The following is a 20171-nucleotide window of genomic DNA, read 5'->3' on the forward strand; positions in this document are numbered from 1 at the left end:
TTTTGTTTTCTTCTCAACATAGCAGCTCATTAAAACTTTGTTGTGGGTCCTTGTGCCTTGTCGGTAGTTCATGCATCCCACCACACAGCAGCTGTTAGCTGCGTTTGGCTTTCTTTTTGGGGGGGGGGGGCAGCTAGCAGATGGACTGTCACTGAGGACAATTGATGCTCATTTTTGCTGCATTTTCTATATCAACTAATGGTGGAGAATTTCCTTCTGCTCAAAGAAGACCACAGCCTCGGAAAGGCAAACTCAATGTGAAGGGCGAGCTCTAACAATGACTTCTATTTCTCCCACCTGGTCTATCTTTGACCCAGACGTGCGTTATCAACTTCACATTAGAAAAATCACTAAGAGTGCTTTTAAGAACTTTCGCAGAGTGCGACACTTCAACTTTCCAGCCACTGTAGACACACTAATGCATGCTTTTATTACCTGCAGGACTGAGTGTTCTTTTAAGGGAGTGCACAGAGCATTACAGCAGAGCGCCCTCTGGAAAGAGAGCACAAATTACACCAATTTTAAAGTCACTTCAGTAGTTAACCTGTTTGCTTCAGAAATGATCCCTTCATTTGTTTATAAGGCTCCTAATGCTTTTCTGCTAGATGTCTTTTCATCATATTTAGTCAGAACCAACATTCATGGTGAGGCATCTTTTCATTTTCACATCTCTGGTACAACTATCCTGAGATCAGCACAGTGCTGCTTTCTCTCTTCCTTTCTTTAAAAGTGAAGTCAAGAGCACTCTTTTTCTGTCTTTCTATTCAGTATTCTTTTTACTTTTTGTTTGGATTTTCTCCTTTTAATCTTTCAACCTTTGATTTTGGCTTTTGCTCACTTCAAAAACACCTGTCTTTTTGAGTTTTTATTGTTTTCATTTTGTGCTCTGATTGATGCTCTGTCTTTGTTTGTTTGCCATTTTTGTATCAAAGCTCCTATTTCATGCTGCTTCTGGTCTTTCTTGTTGTTGATATGCAATGTCTTTCTTTGCAAATGACAGTAATTGAGAAAACTTGAGGGCAGAAGAACATAACTGGGAACTCATGGCTTTGAACAGGGGTGAGAGTGGCCACCTAGCATCAGAAGGTTACTGGTTCAATCCCTGACTCCTCTAGAGTCAAAGTGCTCCCTACGAACCCCTAGTTGCTGATGAGGAGAATCGCACCTTGCAGGGCAGATTCCTCCATCTGTGTGATAATTAGTTTATGAAAAGTTGAATCAGATTATGCTTAAGGATTATTTCAGATATTTTTATAATTATAACAGACAAACAGAAAGAGCTTCTCTGTTTTAAAAAAGTCTGATTGCAACCAGCTATAAAGGAGCATACCAGCACCAACCGTACCAAAAGGGAGGTGGCCGTAGCATGTCCTCCCCAGACCAACTTGAACCCCCATCACGGGAGGCGTAACGCCAATGTGCACTAGCCTTATTTGTTGCAGTTTACTCAGCACAGCACCACCTGCTGGCCATCTTGGGACAGCAACAGTACCACCATATCCACCATATCTGTGTTAGAGAGGAGCAACGATTGGTCAGATGAAGCGACATCAGGAAGGCAAAAGCAAAGGTGACCATGTTGGTCAAAGGCGATGAGGCAGCATTCCCAGCTGGTGCTGAGAGGGAAATTCTGCCTACTGAACTTTCACCTTGGCTCCATCCAATCAGTCAGCAAACTTTTTAATTAATCAACAAGTCATTTGACCACCTGGGCAGTCCCTCAATCGTTCAATTGATGAGTCAGTCATTCAGCCGGCCCATCAAACAAACGGTCAATTAGACAGATATCTTGTCAATACGTCAGTCAATTGGTTCATTTGTCAATCAAGCCTGATTAATTTCATCCCTACTCTTGTGTTTCCCTCCTTCAGCGTCAACCACGAAACCAACAGATCCTCCTGAATGGCTGATGCAGGCTCTCTGGACCGACTAGTGACTAGTGCATCATCCCTGCAGGTTCCAGTCAAATTAGCTGGCGTGGCACTGCTACTCTGACTACCGCTGAGCTTGACGACTTCATCAGGACAATTTTAGCTTGACTTTTAGAGTAGCTTCGCCAAGCCAGACACCAAATAACTTCAATTTATCACCAAGGTGCCTAGTGTCCATAAATCCAAATTTCTGATTAAAAAAATAAAGAGGGGGGGTGTGTGTGATTTAATTTATTTCAGAATTTCCAGGGTTTAGCTTTGTGGAGGGAGCAAACAGTCAGACTGGGTGGTAAAATATGGTTTGGTGTCACACTGTGATGCCTTTGATTCTGACTTGCAAGTTGAAGCTTTGATGGTTTTCTTTGAATTTCAACCAACCTCATGCTGACAGATTTCCTTCTCTCTCTCTCTCTCTCTCTCTGAGGCACACACACACACACACACACACACACACACACACACACACACACATCAAGAAATGGTTAAATATCTCATATTTTTTTATAGCTGAAATCATGCATTTAGAGCAATTTTTTTCTGTCTTTCTCATGAGTGGAAAAAAAAACTTTAGCAGTCTATTAACAATTAAGTCCTCCGGCTGATTTGGGACCATTTTGGGAAAAACAAAATGTCATAAAAGTTCAGAAGATCTTATCAGTTTTAGGAGAAAACATAAAAACAACAAGCTTAACACCAAGCTCTATTTTCAGTTATTTATTACATTATGTGACAGTCTCATAGTTTTTTTATATCCTTTCCTCACGCAATTAGAGACCTAGTGACTTAATAGGGTTCACATACTGGTTAGGAGCAGTTATCTAGGGGTTATGTAGTAGTTAGAAAGCAGTTGCCAAAGGATTAGGTAGTGGTTGTTGTTTGATAATGGTTACATACTTGTAAGGTAGCAATTACCTAAGGGTTACGTGGAAGCTGTTATTTCATGCTTTGTATGTTTACCCGCTTGTAAGGTGGCAGTTACCTAAGGGTTCGGTCATCAAGAAGAGGTGGTTGTTACTTCATGGTAAGGTACAGGTTAGGTAGTGGTTCTTACCTGCTGGTTTGGTAGTAGTTACCTACTGGTAAAGTGCCATTACCTAATGGTTAGGTAGCATTACGTAAAAGTTAGGTAGCATTACCCAATGGTTAGGTCATGGTTGTTTCCTACTGGTAAGGTAGCATTACCAACTGCTAAGGTAGCTTTACATACTGGTTAAGAAGCATTAACTACTGGTTCGGTAGCTGTTACCTGAGGAGTAGGTCGTTGTTAAGTAGTGCTTGTTACCTCATGGTTTGATTATGGTTACCCTTCGGGTTCAGTAGAAGTTAACTACTGGTTAGGTAGTGGTAAGGAACCATTTACACATTGGTTAGATGATGGTTAAGTTGAGGTTACCCTTACAGTTAGATGGTGGTAACCTAACAATAATATGTTGGTTAGTTACTGGATACTTAATCGTTGGATTGTGGTTAAGTGCAACAGCCTGATGGTTAGATAATGGTTCACGGATATAACTGTTAGTTATCCCATACCTAACCAAATCTTGCATACCTTTGAGTTAAGTTTTACCTAGTTTGTGAACTGGTGAGTGTGAAATATCACCTTTTATTCAACTCGTGTTTTCATTTCAGCTATTTAGAATTTAGAAATAAACACAAAGATTTCAAGAAAAGCCATTTGAAGCATCAGGCTGATCTCAATACATAAACCTGCCACATGTGCGATGCAAACAATAAAAAAAAAAAACCCAACAAATTCCCGTTAATGACATGGACATTAATTCCCTGTAAGAAAAAAAGTAGCAGGAAAAAGTTTTTATGAAGACTTACATTTTTAATGAGGCAAATTTAATTAAATTTGCTCATTTTGTTAAATGAATCAATTATCTGTCAGCGGAGGTGGAAGAGTGCATCTGTTGGCAAGGTTATATTTGATATCAAAGACGGGGTAATGCAGGAATCGGATCTGTGAGTATGTGTGTGAATTTCTACAACTGTTATTCAGAGTGTTACCTGCATAATAAATATGAGGCTTATTATTTATCCCTGAGGAAAAATAACATTAGATTTGTTTCTTTGTTTAAATGCTTTAAAGACAAATGAGCGCTTGTGTTTGTGCAAATAGCCAAGTGTCCCTCATAATTATGTTACAACTCTGTGACCCGTGATTCCACATATCATGATTTTATATGACGACAAATACTGCGCCCTCAGCAATGCTTGACTTTCATTAATGTCTGCCTTCCAAAACCACAGTCTTCCCTGAAATGTTGATGTCTCATCGCCATGTGCAGATTCTTACGGTGGATAAACATTATATCTTAGCCTGCAGTCAACGTTGGTTTCTTTTAACTTTAGTTGTTTAAGGGTTCCCTTGGTGTCTACCAGCAGGGCCACTTCAAACCAAAGAACAGTTCTATTTCACTTTTATTTAAAAGGTGCAGTGTGGAGGAATTAGTGAGCTCAGGGCAAGTTTATTAATAGAGCGCCATTCATACACCAAGCAATCCATAGTGCTTTCCACTGAGTTTATAAAAACAGAACGATGAAAGCATTAAAAGACATCATAAAGAACATTAAACAAACATTAAAATTAAAAAATGAGCGCTGTAGTGGGAAAGTTGTAAACTGCAACCCCTCAACCTCCATCCTCCTATCAGGAAAATGGTGGTAGCGTGCAGGGTCGTTCAAGTAAGATTGTTCGGTTCTCAAAATCAACCAAGCCAGCAATAGGTCATATAAGATCATAAAAACTGTAATTAATCCTCGCAGAGAAGTTTTTGTTGGTTCACATCTGCACAATCATACTTGGTTAAGACAGTCTAGTCTCGTGTCACTGACATCCAAGGAGAAGAACCGCTGGGGTTGGTGAGTGTAGAGTAATAAACCAGCAAATTTTCACCCTTTCTTCCAGAAAATAAGAGATTAGCAGGGGCTTTCCTCCTTGTACACATGTCAAACATAGCTTTATCAACCATAATGTGACTTTTGTCATCATCAACACACAACCTGCTGGCTTCAACAGCCGTCTGGAGGTGCAGAGTCTGAACGACTGCTGCTTTCAGCTTCGTTTTTTCCCCCTGGAATTTAATGGCAGTAACTGGATCAAAATTATACTAAAATTATTGTCACAGTAACAGCTGTATTAAGTATAATCTCATTTAGTGTACCATTTGTCCGCAAGGCAATAAGCAAACTTTTAAATTGTTTGTTGTCTGAATGGAGTTTGTATCAGATAAGGAGATGAATCCCCTCCATTGCTCGTGCTTTGTTCCTCGTCTACATCCACCGTACATTACGAATTCTGCGGGGATGTCCATTTGCTATTGTTGCCATGACAGTTAGCCAGACAGTTTCACCGATCAGCCATTGCTGCACAGATTTACTCTGCAGTTGTATGAAAAATGGAGGTGAAAGCAAAGCAGAACGGCAATTTTGCTAGCTTGTTTAGAGATGTGCAGCCCAGTTTAACAGAAATTCAAGCAAGTATGGAAAAAGAAATAAAGAATCAAGCAGGTACAAACTGAATTGTGAAGGTCCTGTTTTGAGTTAGGAAATGAAATGCAACATGCTCCCAAATTGGAGATAGGCACCTCATTCTAAGCTAACTAAAGCTCAGTGGTTCTAAGTTTCAGGTGATCATACACAAATGGAAACATAGTTATGAGTAGTCTATAGAATTTCTCACACAAGAACCAGTAAAGATTAACTCCACACCATGCGCACCATGCTGACAAGGACTGAACCAATATAGAGACCAGTGAAGCTTCAAGCCGATGAAGGGGAGTAAGTAAATCCTACACACTGCTCCTTTAACAAAAGAATTCAGATTTGACCTTTAAAATGTAATTTTCATAATGAGAAACATCATGTAATTTCGGGCAATTTTTTGTTCATTTTCTGGTAATTTTGTTGTTGTTGCTAATTTACTCGTGGGCACATTTGACCCTGTTTTTGAAAGCCATCAAGCAAATTTGCAAATCAATTAATGAAGTTTTTGGTTTTATAGGGAGAGAGAGACCATAAAAGACCCCAAACTAAATATGAAACGTCACATCATGTTTGTATGCTTGTCACAGCGTCCTTGACCTTTGACCACCCAATTTTTTGGGGGGTCATCCTTGAGTCCCAGTGGACCCCCTGAAAATATCTGGTTTACCAGAATCTATCCATCCATCTATCTGTTCATCCATCCTTCCATCTCTTCATGTATCTGTGGCTACAGTTATTACAGGCAGTCCTGATTCTGTCTTCCACTTCTAACGTGAGAAATCAGCCACTCTTTTTAATTATGTGGAATTACAAAAAATGTTAAGATACATCAAGATCACTTTCACGCACTGGTGAGACGAGTGGAGTGTTAGAGCCCGGAGTGGACCTGTCATCCAGCTCTCCAAACCCTCCATTCGCCCCTGGGCTCCATCCAAATACGATATTATGTAATAACAATTTGAATGGCTCTGATCTGATTGAGGCTATCGCTCTCTCTCACTCACACACACACACACACACACACACACACACACACACACACACACACTTGATTCGATAGGCGCTGTGGGTGATAAAAGCTCAGGCGCACCACGCGAGTCAACAAGCGCACCTCGCCGGACCGGGAGCGCATGGCGGAGGGGCGGGTCTATCTAACACCGGCATCTACTGTCTGAACATCACTCATTCACCAAGTAGCTGTCGGAGCGGGGACAAGCGTTTTAAAACAACAACAACAACAATAACCTGATCTTCTGTACATGATAAAGCCTCCATACATGCGCGCGAGGTGCAGCGGCGGACTCTCCCGTGCGCGTCTCCAGATGGGCTGAGCAAGTGACTCGCACCGAGACCGGATGGTTCCGTCCCGCAGTGCAAACTTCGGGCTGGTCCAAACTTCACGGCTCGGCCCGATATGATCGTTTCCAACGTGAGCCTGAGCTGTGCGCACTGTCCCGGGGGAGGAGCCGGAGGCACGGCGGCGACGGCGGCAACAGACGCGTACGAGGAGGTCTTGGGTTCTCTCTCTCCTCCGTCCCTGAGCCCGACGGGGCACCTGGTGGTGGCGGTGTGCCTGGGCTTCATCGGTACCTTCGGGTTCCTCACTAACTTTCTTGTGCTCCTGTTGTTTTGCCGCTACCGGGCTCTGCGCACGCCCATGAACCTCCTCCTCGTGAGTATCTCGGTGAGCGACCTGATGGTGAGCCTGCTGGGGACCCCCTTCAGCTTCGCGGCGAGCACCCAGGGGCGGTGGCTGATAGGACGAGCTGGGTGTGTTTGGTACGGGTTCGTTAACGCATGTTTGGGTAAGTGGGATGATTTTTATTGTGCATTGTAAAAATCTAGAAATATTCATTATTATTCTCTGCACATATCTGATACCCCCCCACACACACACACACAAACACCGCGCTCGTGTGTAAATGTGCATTAACAGTGTCACCTAAAGTTTTCCCACACTGATCCGAAGCGATTTGACTCAGATTTACAGAGAAATGTTGAGATAAAAATGTTGGATTTTTATGTAAAGCAGCGTGTGATTGCATCTCCCTTAACTGCGTTTCATCTCTCCTTGCGTGAGTCGAAAGCAGTCCTCCTCCCCGCGATGACAATCGTGTCAACTCATTTGATGCAACAGTTAATTTCAATTAAAGTCCAATTAAGCTGCGGAGGCGTCATTAGTTCCTGTCTGGGAACCGAATAGCTTTTGCATGATAATGATTTTGTCACTTTTTTTAGGGGGGGGGGGGCAGCAGAGGTTAGATTATGAATCGATACACATTAAATCATCATGACATCAAATCTCATCTTGATCCTGAGAGCAAGTTCGCATCCTCCTCCTCAGCGCTGCAGGACAATCACTCCAATCACTGTCCCCTGATTAATGAATGTCACCCCTCCGCTCACTGATAAAGCTCCTAATTTTTGAGCCATTGTGGTGAACAAACCCGTAGGAGTGGGTTGATGATTGGTGCGTGTGTGTGTGTGTGTGTGTGTGTGGTGATCCAGCTGCGCTTGTCAGCATTTTCAAGCTCTACTGAGTTGAGACTTCTCCTGTTCCCACATTCTCAGCATCTGTTCTGTCACTCTGGAATTAAAAACAAAACAAAACTGCAACCTTCCAGTTATTCCTTCAATAGTACTTCACATTCGCAGTAATGTTCGGACTGGTGTGTGTGTGTGTGTGTGTGTGGGGGGGGGGGTGCTCCAGAGAGTACTAGTGTACAACTCTGATATATGATGCTTCAGTACTGTCAAGTATTACAAGATGTTTATGACACATATGTCTGTATCTATATATAGATTTCTATCTATCCATCCATCTCCAGATATCTAAATATAAATAAATAAATTTCCAAGTTTTTGCTCATTTTTGATGTGCTGTGTAAAACTGATTTGGGGAAATGTAAGTTTAGTTTTTCTTTGCTCGATTTTGGCAAAAAGGCTGAGATTTCCTGATGTAAATCATTTGGAATAGCATACGTGAACATTGTGAACGCTTGATAAACAGCACTATTCCTTATCAACAAAACATTTGGAAAAGCACATAAATCACATATTCTCCCAAGAATTCATGTGTTTTGGCTCCATGGTTGTTTTCTTATCGTTGACCTTAAGCGAGTAAAGACACTTGAGCACAAGGGTGCCAGTGTGAGCAGCGGCTGTCGGACAAACACTGACATGGTGAAGTTATGACAAATATCTGCTGCTACTGATAATCCGCCAATAATACTCAAAGAAAAATCTCAACCTGCTGAAATTAAAAACAGAAAAGTTGAAACAGACAAATTAAGTTAAACCTCATTTTGTTAAATTTGATTGTTTTCATGTTATGAAATTGTTTGTTGAGCGTGTGAAAAATGCCAAAAGAGATGGAAACCAGAGATTAGTTATGTTGTGTCTGATGTAATTTTCAATTCATCGTTTGGTTTCAACAAAATGCATCAGTGAAGCAGCTCCAGGGTGCTGGAGAAGGTTCTGATGTTGGAACCATGGCTACGGTGGCTGAAAATGCACTTTTTCTCTTTCACATTTGTCACTTTCAACCACTCAAAGTTACACACGATCGCATGAAGGAGATGAATTACAAGACGTTGGACATGTATCACAAATCTGCGACGTCTATTGCGTGTCTGTCCTTCCTGGGAGCAACATCCCTCCTCTGAGGCTGTTCCTGAGGTTTTGGCTGTAGTTTCCTAGTTTGAAGTCTTTTAATGGGCAGTTTTCACCCTGGAAGTGGAAACAACACCTGCCCTTAAACTGGGAGGTGAACTGGGATTTTGAGGTATGCAGGTACAATCTGACTGGACAGGATTGGCATTATAACCCAGTGAATGGCACGTACGACACATTAAAGAGTATACAGTTTTACAGAGCGCGTTTGAATGATTGCAGGCGTGTCCCACCCTTCATCCAGCCTCAGGTCATGATTGAGGTCCACCATTGTGGCCCTTATTTCATTGTCTTGCGTCCTTGCTGCCGCCGTTACTGCTTCCTATCCTCCCAGCGCACGTCCTCGCCCCTCTTATTCTCCCTGCCCGTCAACCTTGCTCGGCCCCTTGTTGCTCCCTCGTTGTTAGAAACGGTTGATACGCGCTCGCTAATTAAGCCCACATCTGAGCCGCTTCAGAAAACAGGTTGATCATTTGCTTCACACATTCATCTTCATTAGAGATTCACGCGGGAGTAATTAATCAATCGAAGATAGAAATGTACAGAAGAGATGTTTGACAGCTCATGACAACTGCTTGGACTAGTTTGCGTGTGATGACCATATACACTGGACTGATGCCTGCATGTTACGGTTGAGACTCAACAACAGAGATTGTGATCCACATGCCTCAAGCAATTACGTGACGTGGGAAATGGCTGTAACATAATCGCGTACCAAAGAATTTAATTTGTCCAAAGTAATGACAGCCTGCTTTTCTGCTGGGCAGAAGTGACTGGACGATGCGACATTCTCTCATGCAACATTGTGAAAAACATTGCACGATTTTTCAAGTACAGCACTACAAACTTCCAGCGTGAGGAATCGGTGCACCCTTGCAAAAACCCCTGCAGTTAGAACAGGAAGTCTTCCTTTCTTCAATCCTCTCCGTCTGCTTGTGTTGCCAGACAAACTGCCACAAATGGTGAATGTCACTCTTAAAAACACCTGGTTTGTTGCCCGAAGGACTGCAAATGTCTCAGCAACTCCCTAAAAACACCCGATTCTGTTTCCAGAACAATGGTTGTTTTGTCACATAACTGACAACACCTGGTTTTGCTGCCACAACAGCAGCCATAAAAGCCCTGACATCTCCCTTAAAACACACAGTTTTGTTGCCAGAATGACTACAAAAGGTCCTGATCTCTGGCTAAACACAGGTGGTTTTGTTGCCAGAAAAAAGTCTTGCAAACGGGCTAAAATCTTGATTTAAAAAAAAAAAAACTGTCAGAACTACAGCTTTGATTGAACAGGTTGAACAAATGCGCTTGTAAATTCCTTTTTTTCTTTTTTTTAATCTGAAGGGGAAAAAAATCTAAGTGGCTGAGAAAAACTCTCGATCAGCTGTTTCCCCACCGGAGCGCAGACTTGTCTGCTCGCGTTTGAGCCACAGACTCCGTTTTCTCCTCTTTTTCATTCAACTTCCTTCCAAACTCCTCCACGCAACTGCTGTCAGGAGCAACAGGAGCCATCCTGGATGCCGCAAACACACCTTCCAACGGACTAACAGTCACAAAAACGCTTTCATGTTTGATTTGCGTTTCATCCACGACCTGAGAACTTATCAATTTTACATTGTTTCAGAGCGCAGCGCATTCAGCAGGAGAGGTGAGGAATAAACAAGAGATTACCAAAAGCTTTAAAGTTGCGTAGAAGAGGATCAAAGGCTCACTGTTGAAAAGATGTTTTATATTGAATTCTGCGTCGGTCTGGTCAGTGGCCCTCTGAGAGTTCTGGAGTAATATCAGGGATTTATACGAGTATTTTGTAGCTGATTGTTGTTGTTTTTTTTGCTGAATTGTTAGATCCCACGGGGGAGAGCAGTTAGAAATCACATCTACTGTGATTTGGTGGCAGTTGAACAGTTTTGTGAGAAGGGCAGAATATTTTCCGTGCCATGGGGGGGGGGGGGGGGGGGGTAGCTTTTTCATAAAAAAAATCAAGAAATATGAGGGCTCTGCCTCCGCCAGGGTGAGCTTAGCCTCAACCAATGTAGACCTAGGTGGCGCAAGAGGGCGAGGATGTTTATGTTGCCGTGTACATCACGTGAAGGCAACACAAGGTCGTATAAAAAGATCCCTCGGAGCCATGTTAGCATAGCGCCTCAATAAACAACTCCTTCACGTCCAGATTCCACATACAGACGTCTGGTTACTCAGAGCTACGCAGGGGAGGGGCGAGCCCAGGGTGAGAGGCTGAGTTGGTCTGTTTACTGGCACCCAGATGAGTGAAATATCCTCACGCACGTCAGAGGTAGCAAATGGCTGTTTATTTAGCTCACTCGTAGCCTGTTAGCTTGTTTTAGCTAGAACAGTGTACACAGTTTATCTGAATTCTGTGGCAGAGTTTAATATTTTCAAAATATAAATACATTATTTGTTCTTTTTTTAACCTTTAGAGGGTATTTTTCTTCTTTAATTACACAGGTGTGATGTCATAGATTCATTTTCTTGCAATTTAAAGATTATTGTAGAATCACTGAAATGTCGACAATGGTTACTGTGTCCAAACCGTCGTTATAGTATCATATCAGCCCTATCAACCCCAGATCTGGACGACCCAGGAGGAGCACAAAACAACGTGCGATTTCCTGTTGTCACCAGGTGGTGCGATGGCTGACTGGACCCAAAACTGTACGTCGTTCCCCCTTGACGCATGGCGCACCTCTCCGCCAGGTTTGGTGAAGATTGGATTCTTTTTTCTTTTTTAAAAAAAATAATCTTGTTGACAGTCGAACAAACGCCGCTGAAAACAAAAACAAAAAAGACCAATTTGATCCTCACATGTTCCACAGGAGCTCTGCAGAGTCCAATTCAATACTTTTTTTTTTGGAGTTGAACTCTACAGAGTTCACACTCCATTATGATTTAACGGGAAGAAATTGCTGCCTGAGGAGGAGATTTAACCTGAATGGCATATCCTCTTTAGAATTCATTTCAAGCTACCGTGTCCTTGTGTTCTGTGATTTTAAAGAGCATGCAATTTGGGCGGTAGCTTGTTGCATTTGAGTGGCTTCCCAATGTTCTTTTGTTGATAAATAAGTAAACATTCTGCTGTTCAGTCGCTAGCCATTAGCCCAAATGTTTGATCTCTATGTAAAGCCAGTGACACGACTGCAGATTAGAAGTGATTCCAACTGTGCCCACGCGCAACATTTCAGCAATGTAAGAAGTAATTAATTCAAAAAGCTTCTTGACGTATATGTCAGCTGCTTCCAACCCTTACTGATCAATATCCCAGCAGGAAGACACATTACCCAGCTCATTTCATTTATTCAAATATTTCTAGGCTAAAGAGAACACAAGCTGGGTCCAAGAGAAAACAGAACCATCTTCTGCCTGCAAGAATGAAAACTGACTCCAGTCCAACTGTGGATGCTAATGAGACACTGCCTACCACAACTGCAATTACTCATACAACACTGGAGCTAGTGTACCGTGCAGTCAGTTGCTGGGAGGAAGCTGGTAATCAAACCTCATCAGGTCACTTTAACTAAAATAAGAGCCTCATGAGGTCACTGGGGAGGTTTTTTTAGCCTCCCATCAGTGTTACTGCTCAGTCGAGCAACACACCAGCACGATGCTACAGAGGGCATCAGTTGCATGATCATACAGAACAGAAGTCCCTTGTGGTTTCGTGTGTTCTCCTAAGCCGTTATCAGTGAGATTAGTGAAACTGAAGGGAGGCACGTTTGCACGAATACAAGATAACACACGCAGCATTTCCGCGACGCCTTGGACGAGCTTGCTTTACTCAACAAGACCACTTTTGTGCGTCACAAAGACGTAGTAACTCGTTAGCCCAGGTTAATTCAATCTAGACGCGAGCATGGTCACATGAAATCATAGATGGCACTCAGACAGAGAACACCTCCAAAACGGAGGTCTTTGGGCCCCTGGAACTTTCATTCTTGGGTCCTGATTAAAACTGTAAGCAGTGATGAGTGGCCCTCATACCCCTGCACACGTCACGGTGTGCGTCCGTTGTGTAGTGTGAGTTTTGAATGACGGAGGAGACAAAACGTGCTCTGGTGCTGATATCACTACCTGCGTCCACTAATGGGCAGGTGGGAATATATACACAATGCTGCTGTACATCACGTGAAGACAACAAAGTGTAATTGTGATCAAATAATATTTGTTACATTTGCCTTCCATCCCGCAGCGCTAAGACTACGACATAAATACAGGTTGGGGTTGTCCTCTGGGCGGGGCTCCCATCAAACATTTAAACTTTGGAAAAGAGTCAACCATGTGACTATGACTCATCTGGCTCCGACGTTTATGGGTACTTTCTTGGCAAAGGCCCCGCCCTTCCACCATGATTTGTGACAAACGCTACCTAAAACATGACCTCCTTGGTGGAGGGAACAACATGATCCAGTTACAAGCTCAGGTCCTGCAGCCAAGGAAAGACAGAAAAACTAAAGTGCAGCCTGTGTGAATGTGTATCATAGACGATTGAGCTGATCTATAATCATGGCTGTTCATTCCATTAAATAAAAAGGTTTCTTAAGTGTACTTTTATGGTGTGTAAGTCAACGTTATTATCATTGTTTCAGCTGCAGGCTTGGCAGTGTTCAACAGTAAATCCCTACAGGGTGGTTTTTTGTTGTTGTTGTTGTTCTTGTTTTGTAATATCTTGCTTGCACAAGATTAAAACGGAATCACATTTTGAGTCTGAAGGGGATTCGGCGGTGTTAGGAGCAAGTAAAGAATACATGTAAAATAAATTCAGTACAGTATGCTTCACTTCCTCGCAAAACTTCTAAGATCAACAGATATAAGACTTTAGTTATTCCCTGTATCTGGCCGGAAATCTGTACCTTTCAAATAGATACCAGGAAAACAAATGGCTGTGGTTTGTCTCTGGAAACAATTTCCCTTTCCAGAGTGGTTTCTGAATATTTTAGAGGCCCAGGCAAGATTTGAAATATCCCCTCGTGAAAATTAATGACTAGGCATAGTTCATTTCAATAAAGCCTTTAGTTAACAAACAATGTAAACTGTGATTAACGTTGGACTTCTTTTAGATAATTACATCTGGCAAGAAGGTCATGTGATCACCTATAGCGAGCGTTACAGGCAGAGGTCATGTTTCCTGCGGTGTTTTGTCTTTACGCAGGACTGCCAAAAAACTATGAGGTCAATTTTCACCAAACTTGGCGTAAGGTTGTAACATGACCCCCTGAAGAATGCACCAAATCTTGAGGCATGACATTGATAAAAACGAGTTTCTTCCATCTTCATGGCAATGAAAAACATCGTTTCTACAATAATCATGTTCATCATCCTGTCCACACATATACAGTATATCAAGGCCTGTGTGCACCAAAGCACCCCCCCCCCCCCCCCCAAGCTGAAATCATCAGGCGGCGCTCTGATAGCACCCAGCTGGGAGCGTTTGAGAGCGCTTTAGATGCCCAGCGTCTGTTCAGCTGAGACACTTGGGTTGCTATGATACAGAAAATCTACGGAAGTAAAAATGTCTGCACCAGGTAGAGAGAGTGCTTCCTCTGGTCCCTCCTGTGGATGAAATTGAGGGTCAACACAAACGGAGAGAAGATGGACCTGCTGGTTTGTGCACAGCAAGTACAAGCGTTCAATTCAAGCGCTCCTCCATTGTGGTATTTTAGGGCGTAAAGGGGCAATGGAAAGTGCGATTGAGTAGTTCGATACCTCGACCTTTTCAATACATTCGATAAGCAAATGTGCATAATATGACACAGATGATGCCAGTATTTAGGGTATATTCCAACCCCAGCAATGAGAAATTCTCCCAAAACAGAAACTATCTGGGAAATACACACTCAGAAATGGAGGTGTGACACAAACGCTGTTTTGTACTTACAGGACTTTTGAAGAATTTTCTGTTCAAGGAACTTTATCACCTCAAATGTTCAACACTAGTCTTTAAGAGGCCAGAAAGGGTTCAAAGTGAACTAAAGGGGAAACTATTGTCTTAAAAGAAAAGGTAAAAACTGTATGAGTGTTTTTTTTCTCGTGTGAGTGCAGTCCCGGTAACCCTATTCACTGATTAGCAGGTGCCGTGTTTTCATGCTGTTGAGAATATCAGATTACTGCACAGAACTGCGGCAACGACTTGAAGTGGTGGAGGCTCTCTGAGAGTGCTGGAAGTCCAGCTGAGTGGGCAGCAACTGGGTAATACTCCAGACAATAATCTGATTCGGTGCTTTTGTGTTGCTTTCAGTTGGATGTGAAGCGAAGCACAGAGAAAGAGACAGGCTGAGGTTTAGAGAGTAACAGAAGGGAGGATGAGAGCAATACAGACGGAGAAAGACTCAGACAAACGAAGAGAGTTAGAAGAGAAGGAGAACCAAGAGACATGATCAGCACTTGTGCTGACTCAGGACTGGGACATTGGCTCATTTATTTTACCAACACCTATTCCGCACCACTCCAGAGTTGGGTGACGAGGAAATAGGCCACAGGTGGAAAAACCCATTAAAATGACTTTCTAGTGAAAGGGAGAGGGCCATGTTTGGATGAGAGCCAACATCACGGACAGATACACTCCATAATCCCCTGCAGGCTTGGTGTAGCCCCATTAAAGGCAATGATTGGGAAACTAGTTGTTGCTAACACTGCCTGTTGCTGAGAGAGCAGTGAGGTTTTAAAAATTCACCAGCCTCATTCCTACTGGCTACGCAAATGATGGATGCATTTAATCACGCGTCTACATCACACCCTCAAAGACTGACCTGGTCATTGCTCCGCCCTCTCCGCTGCTGACTGCCTGATGCTTCCTCTGTCACATCTGGAGTCCTCAGCTGCATCTTTTCACTGGACAGTGAGGAGGCACTAGTGTATCTTCATCTAGCTCCTCCCCTGCATGACCAGTTGAATCTGAGGACAACAAACCAACAGGGGCAAGTGAACCAGCAGCTCCTGTGTTGGTAGACTGGTACACTACACTAATGGACATGTCATGAAATGCAAGTGGGCTGCACTTTGCTATCATCATTACCTCCCAGCAAGAAGGTTCTGGGATCAAATCTGCGGTCTGGCTGGGTCCACTCAACGTGGAGTCTGCATGTTCTCCCCGTGTCTGAGAGGGTGTTCCTCACCTCTCGCCCAATGGCAGCTTGGATCTTGAGCACCTGTTTTGGATGGTCAGTGTCAGAATATGTTGATGGAAGACTGTTTCGGCATTCTTCGGTTACAGATGCGGTGCGGATCTGGAAGCTCTATTTCTTGGTGTTTGGATATTAATCTGTTTCAGTTTGATGATTACAATAATAATCATGTGACATGGTATCATTGTTGTTGCTGTTATTCAAATCAGTGGCCTTCAAGCTGAAAGAAATAAAAGCTGTTTTCATTTTAATGTTAAACCAAAAGAATTATATCACTCAATGGTTTCCGTCAATAACTATTCAGAGACCCAAACATAATTGAAAGCAGCTTTAAATTATTTCTTGAGCATATTGTTCCTTATTCAGGCCACTGGTGTCATTTTTCTAATCTAGTGAATCTGCTGCGTCCCCTCTTTGTAAACAGATGTCACACTGGGTTGAAGAGCTGAGAGAAGCTCAACAAAAGAATGATTTTCTCTGCTCGGACAGTTTCAAATTAATAGCTTTGCCTGTCGGGATATTTTCACTACAGAATATAAGAACTACACAATGCTAAATACCTCGGACTAATCTTGTGACCTCCCTGGGTGTTCTATTCACACAATATTTACACAACATTTTTTAACATGTTTATGTGAATTCCTTCGATCTTATTCACACCATAATTTAACATTTGAATTGGTGCTTGTATCGAAAACATCTGATGGCAAAACTCTTGACAATCCACCAACTAAAATGCATCTTTGCCAAAAGTGGAGTTTCCTCCCGTAAAGACTGTAAATCACAAGGCAAATTCTAACCTTAAATTTAAGGCAGAGTCGACTTTGGACTGGCTGTTCAATGTGGTTGTTCAACGAATTGTAACTTGGTAAAAACACAGGCCATCGCCCGCCGGAGAGAGGCGATGCATGCTAGCTGGGAGCGCTGGCACAATGAGGTTTTGGTAAAGTATTCAAACGGTACATAAACAAGAAGTAGTACAACAGCAGCATTCTGCTAATCTTTCACTGAAAAGCAATTATTCTGTGGCTAGACACAAGTTAGAAAGGTCACCAGTGAGCCAGGGACTCGCAGTGTCCCATCGATGGCTCCAACTGTTGACCTCCATGTGGGAGCCTTCTAGGTAAAGTCAAACCATGACATCACAGGCAAAAACATGGCCACCATCAAGATTTCTTTTCTTCTATTATTGTTACTGTTAGTGAAAGATAAAAATCCAAAATGCATAATTATTTTAGTTTGAATTTCTCTTCTCATCATTTATGCAAATGTACACATTTAGTTAGAAAATGCCTCATTTGCATATTTAAATGAGGGACAGAATGTTCACGTACCGGGCAAAAAGCCATTGACTGAAGAACACAATAGAGCAGGTCCGCAAACTGTGGAGCCCCTCAAAGAATTTTATTCTCTTTTCAGACAGGCGGCTTTCCAATCTATGAGATCATCCTCAGGCATAACGGGAAAACAGCTTGTGTTAATAGAAGCAGCAATCAAATCAAGTCATTATCACCTGCTGGTCAGCAAGCAGCCAGGAAAACAAACACTACTTGATGGTGACCACAACAATGTACACAAACGCCTGCTCCCCTCCTCCGGGAGCAGACACCAATTTGGTTCAGATTGTTTGATTATCCATTTGAAATGTGTTTTGTCTCCTCACAGACGCTAGGATCTCGGTTTGTGAGGCAACTTCAGGGTTTTCAACGTCACAAAGGTGGATTACGTTTCTGCGGGTTACATCACCGTGGTAACTTACGCTGCATGCTTACTCTGCATGGAAGCGGGGTTAGGGTTTAGGCAAGATTAAGATAAAAGTCAGCATTGAACACCATTCCTGAGTGTTCGCAACGCATGCATTTAGAAACACCACTACACCTCCTGCCACAGACAACAAAGATTAAATCAGTTCTCTCTACCGGTCTTAGCTTTGCTTTTCAAAAAGAAGTGAGAAGCCAGTAGTGGTGACGTTGAGGTCATCGTGGTGGAGCTCGTTCACAGCGCAACGTTAGCTCTGTTCTGCTAACAACTGCATTGATGCTTTAAAAGCCATAAAAGTGAGAGGTAATAGAAGATTGCTCTTCTTGAACAGAATGTGTGGGTGTATTGTTTGCGGGGATGTTTTGAAGACCACGTGTCCTATTTGTTGCTACTTGATTAGCTGGGAAGAGGGGCTTTCCAAAAGGGAATTTTCAAACTTTGCAGCTGAATAAATTGTAAGTGATTCCTCTCGTCCCCCCTGCTGCTATGTTATTCAAAACAGTGTAGTGGATGTGTAAAATAACTGCACACACTAACATTACAGATTTTTTTCCCCCCACAACTTTTTGATGTCAAATTGGGTGAAATTTGACTTTATCTACATCTGCTTTCAAACATTATTGAATGCATGTGGCGTCTGCCTGATATGCTGGAAGGAAGACTTTTCAAAATTAACGTTTTCTCAGCCACGTATTGGACAGCAACCATTTCCAATATTCCACGGACTAATTGGGTCTTGAGATTTTTGTTTTTCCCTGCTGCTCAACGGCAAATTGGTTTGACTGCCAGCTCTATCAGAAAGGATTGTTTTCTCTCTTAACGTATTGAGGATGATCTCACCTGGCTGAAAGAGGCACTCGCATATCAGGAGCTTAACAGTGTGTCATTTAAAATTTGTAATCTAAAAAATATGATGTAATTTAATAATCAAACAGGGATGTTTCATGGTATCGGGTTGTTTTATAATTTGCCTGTAGTGTCTTGGAATTTTACACGGCTTATCTTTCAAGTCTGTTTTCTCAAGATTAGGTTTTTCTCAAACTGAGTCATCCAGCTCCACTTCAGCAGCACATCCAGTTTTATTCCCATCTATATTCTGAAGGTTTTTATCGAGGCGTTTGCTCATATATCATTCATGACCGGATTTATAAAATATTTATTAACATTTTATTTGTAAAAAATGCTCCAAAATAGATTTTTTTTTGGATGGCTGCTGACAGTATTTTCTTATTTATGGGTGATAAGAAATATCAACAGAAAACTTTGACTCGATAAGTAAACAAAATGAACAAGAATTTCGAGGTGGTGACAAAAGTTCCGCAAGTTCTCCAAATACCTTCACTATGATGATATGATTGACAGGCGAAGCTACAAGTGACTCTACAATCAATTTAGCTCCCCTACACTGAATTCATCCCCAGAGAGATGAAGCAAGCCAAGCTAAAGAAAAAGTAAGTCAGCTAAATCAAAGCTGGGCTCAGTGCCTTGTGTTGATGCTACTGTGCTACCTAATAAATAAAAGAGCATTGCTACAGAAAAGCTAGTTCAGTCAGAAAATGGCAAACCTATCAACATGCTAAAAATGTAGTAGTTACTGTAATAACTGTGCTGCAATTAGCGATGCTACTGCAAAATACTTCCTGTAGGCTACATATAGCTTGGAGCGCTAACAGCAGGGAGGGAGTTAAAAGCGAAGACTGGGCAGCAAAGGCTCAGCATTTCTTTTTGGTAAATGACACAAATTGCAGTAAACTTGCAAATGAGTCTATTTATTAGTTGGATTTTGTTTTAAGCACTGTTGAAGCGAAGCATGTTGTTACCTTGCACTTAAAAGTATGATCCCAGGCTACAGCTCATTAATAGGAAAGGCCAAAACACCAATTTTCATGTCTGACATCAATACCACAACCTTGTGCACCTGCTGATACCGATACCAATCTAATACAGTTTTTTCCAACAGCTTTATAGTTAAACTGGACTTTTTTTTACGGCATGTCGCTGCATTTTCCAAAATAGTTAGTTGAGAGCATACAGGGGAATTTAGATTAATGGATTGGACCGTATTCCAATATGTTTCCGACATCCAACCCACTGATTTGGGCTTGAGTTAGACCAATACTGATGACCTGAAGGAGACAAGAAGAAAAAAGAAAGTCAGATCTAAGATAGCACAAGAACACAGGCT

General features: G+C 42.3%; 1 protein-coding gene and 1 long non-coding RNA gene across 3 annotated transcripts in view; one reads left to right on the top strand and one right to left on the bottom strand.

Annotated features, from left to right (window-relative positions):
* Window positions 1-20171, bottom strand: part of LOC147241388 (uncharacterized) — a 116062-nt gene that overhangs the window by 44680 nt on the left and 51211 nt on the right. For both annotated transcript variants that reach the window (XR_015111080.1, XR_015111081.1), the window contains exons 2-3: window positions 16117-16249; window positions 15851-15995 (exon numbers count right to left, since the gene is read on the bottom strand). This is a non-coding gene — a long non-coding RNA (uncharacterized LOC147241388). The remainder of the gene's footprint in view (window positions 1-15850; window positions 15996-16116; window positions 16250-20171) is intronic.
* tmtopsb (teleost multiple tissue opsin b) overlaps window positions 6614-20171 on the top strand; it is a 41408-nt gene continuing 27850 nt past the window's right edge. Inside the window, exon 1 of the mRNA XM_086192259.1 lies at window positions 6614-7225. Coding sequence (XP_086048385.1) covers window positions 6835-7225 — 391 coding nt within the window. The 5' untranslated portion in view covers window positions 6614-6834. The remainder of the gene's footprint in view (window positions 7226-20171) is intronic.

This window comes from Aulostomus chinensis, chromosome 21 (genome assembly GCF_037954235.1).
Source record: "Aulostomus chinensis isolate RoL2024-O1b breed Wild chromosome 21, RoL_Achi_v1.0, whole genome shotgun sequence".
In the NCBI taxonomy this organism is placed as follows: domain Eukaryota; kingdom Metazoa; phylum Chordata; class Actinopteri; order Syngnathiformes; family Aulostomidae; genus Aulostomus; species Aulostomus chinensis.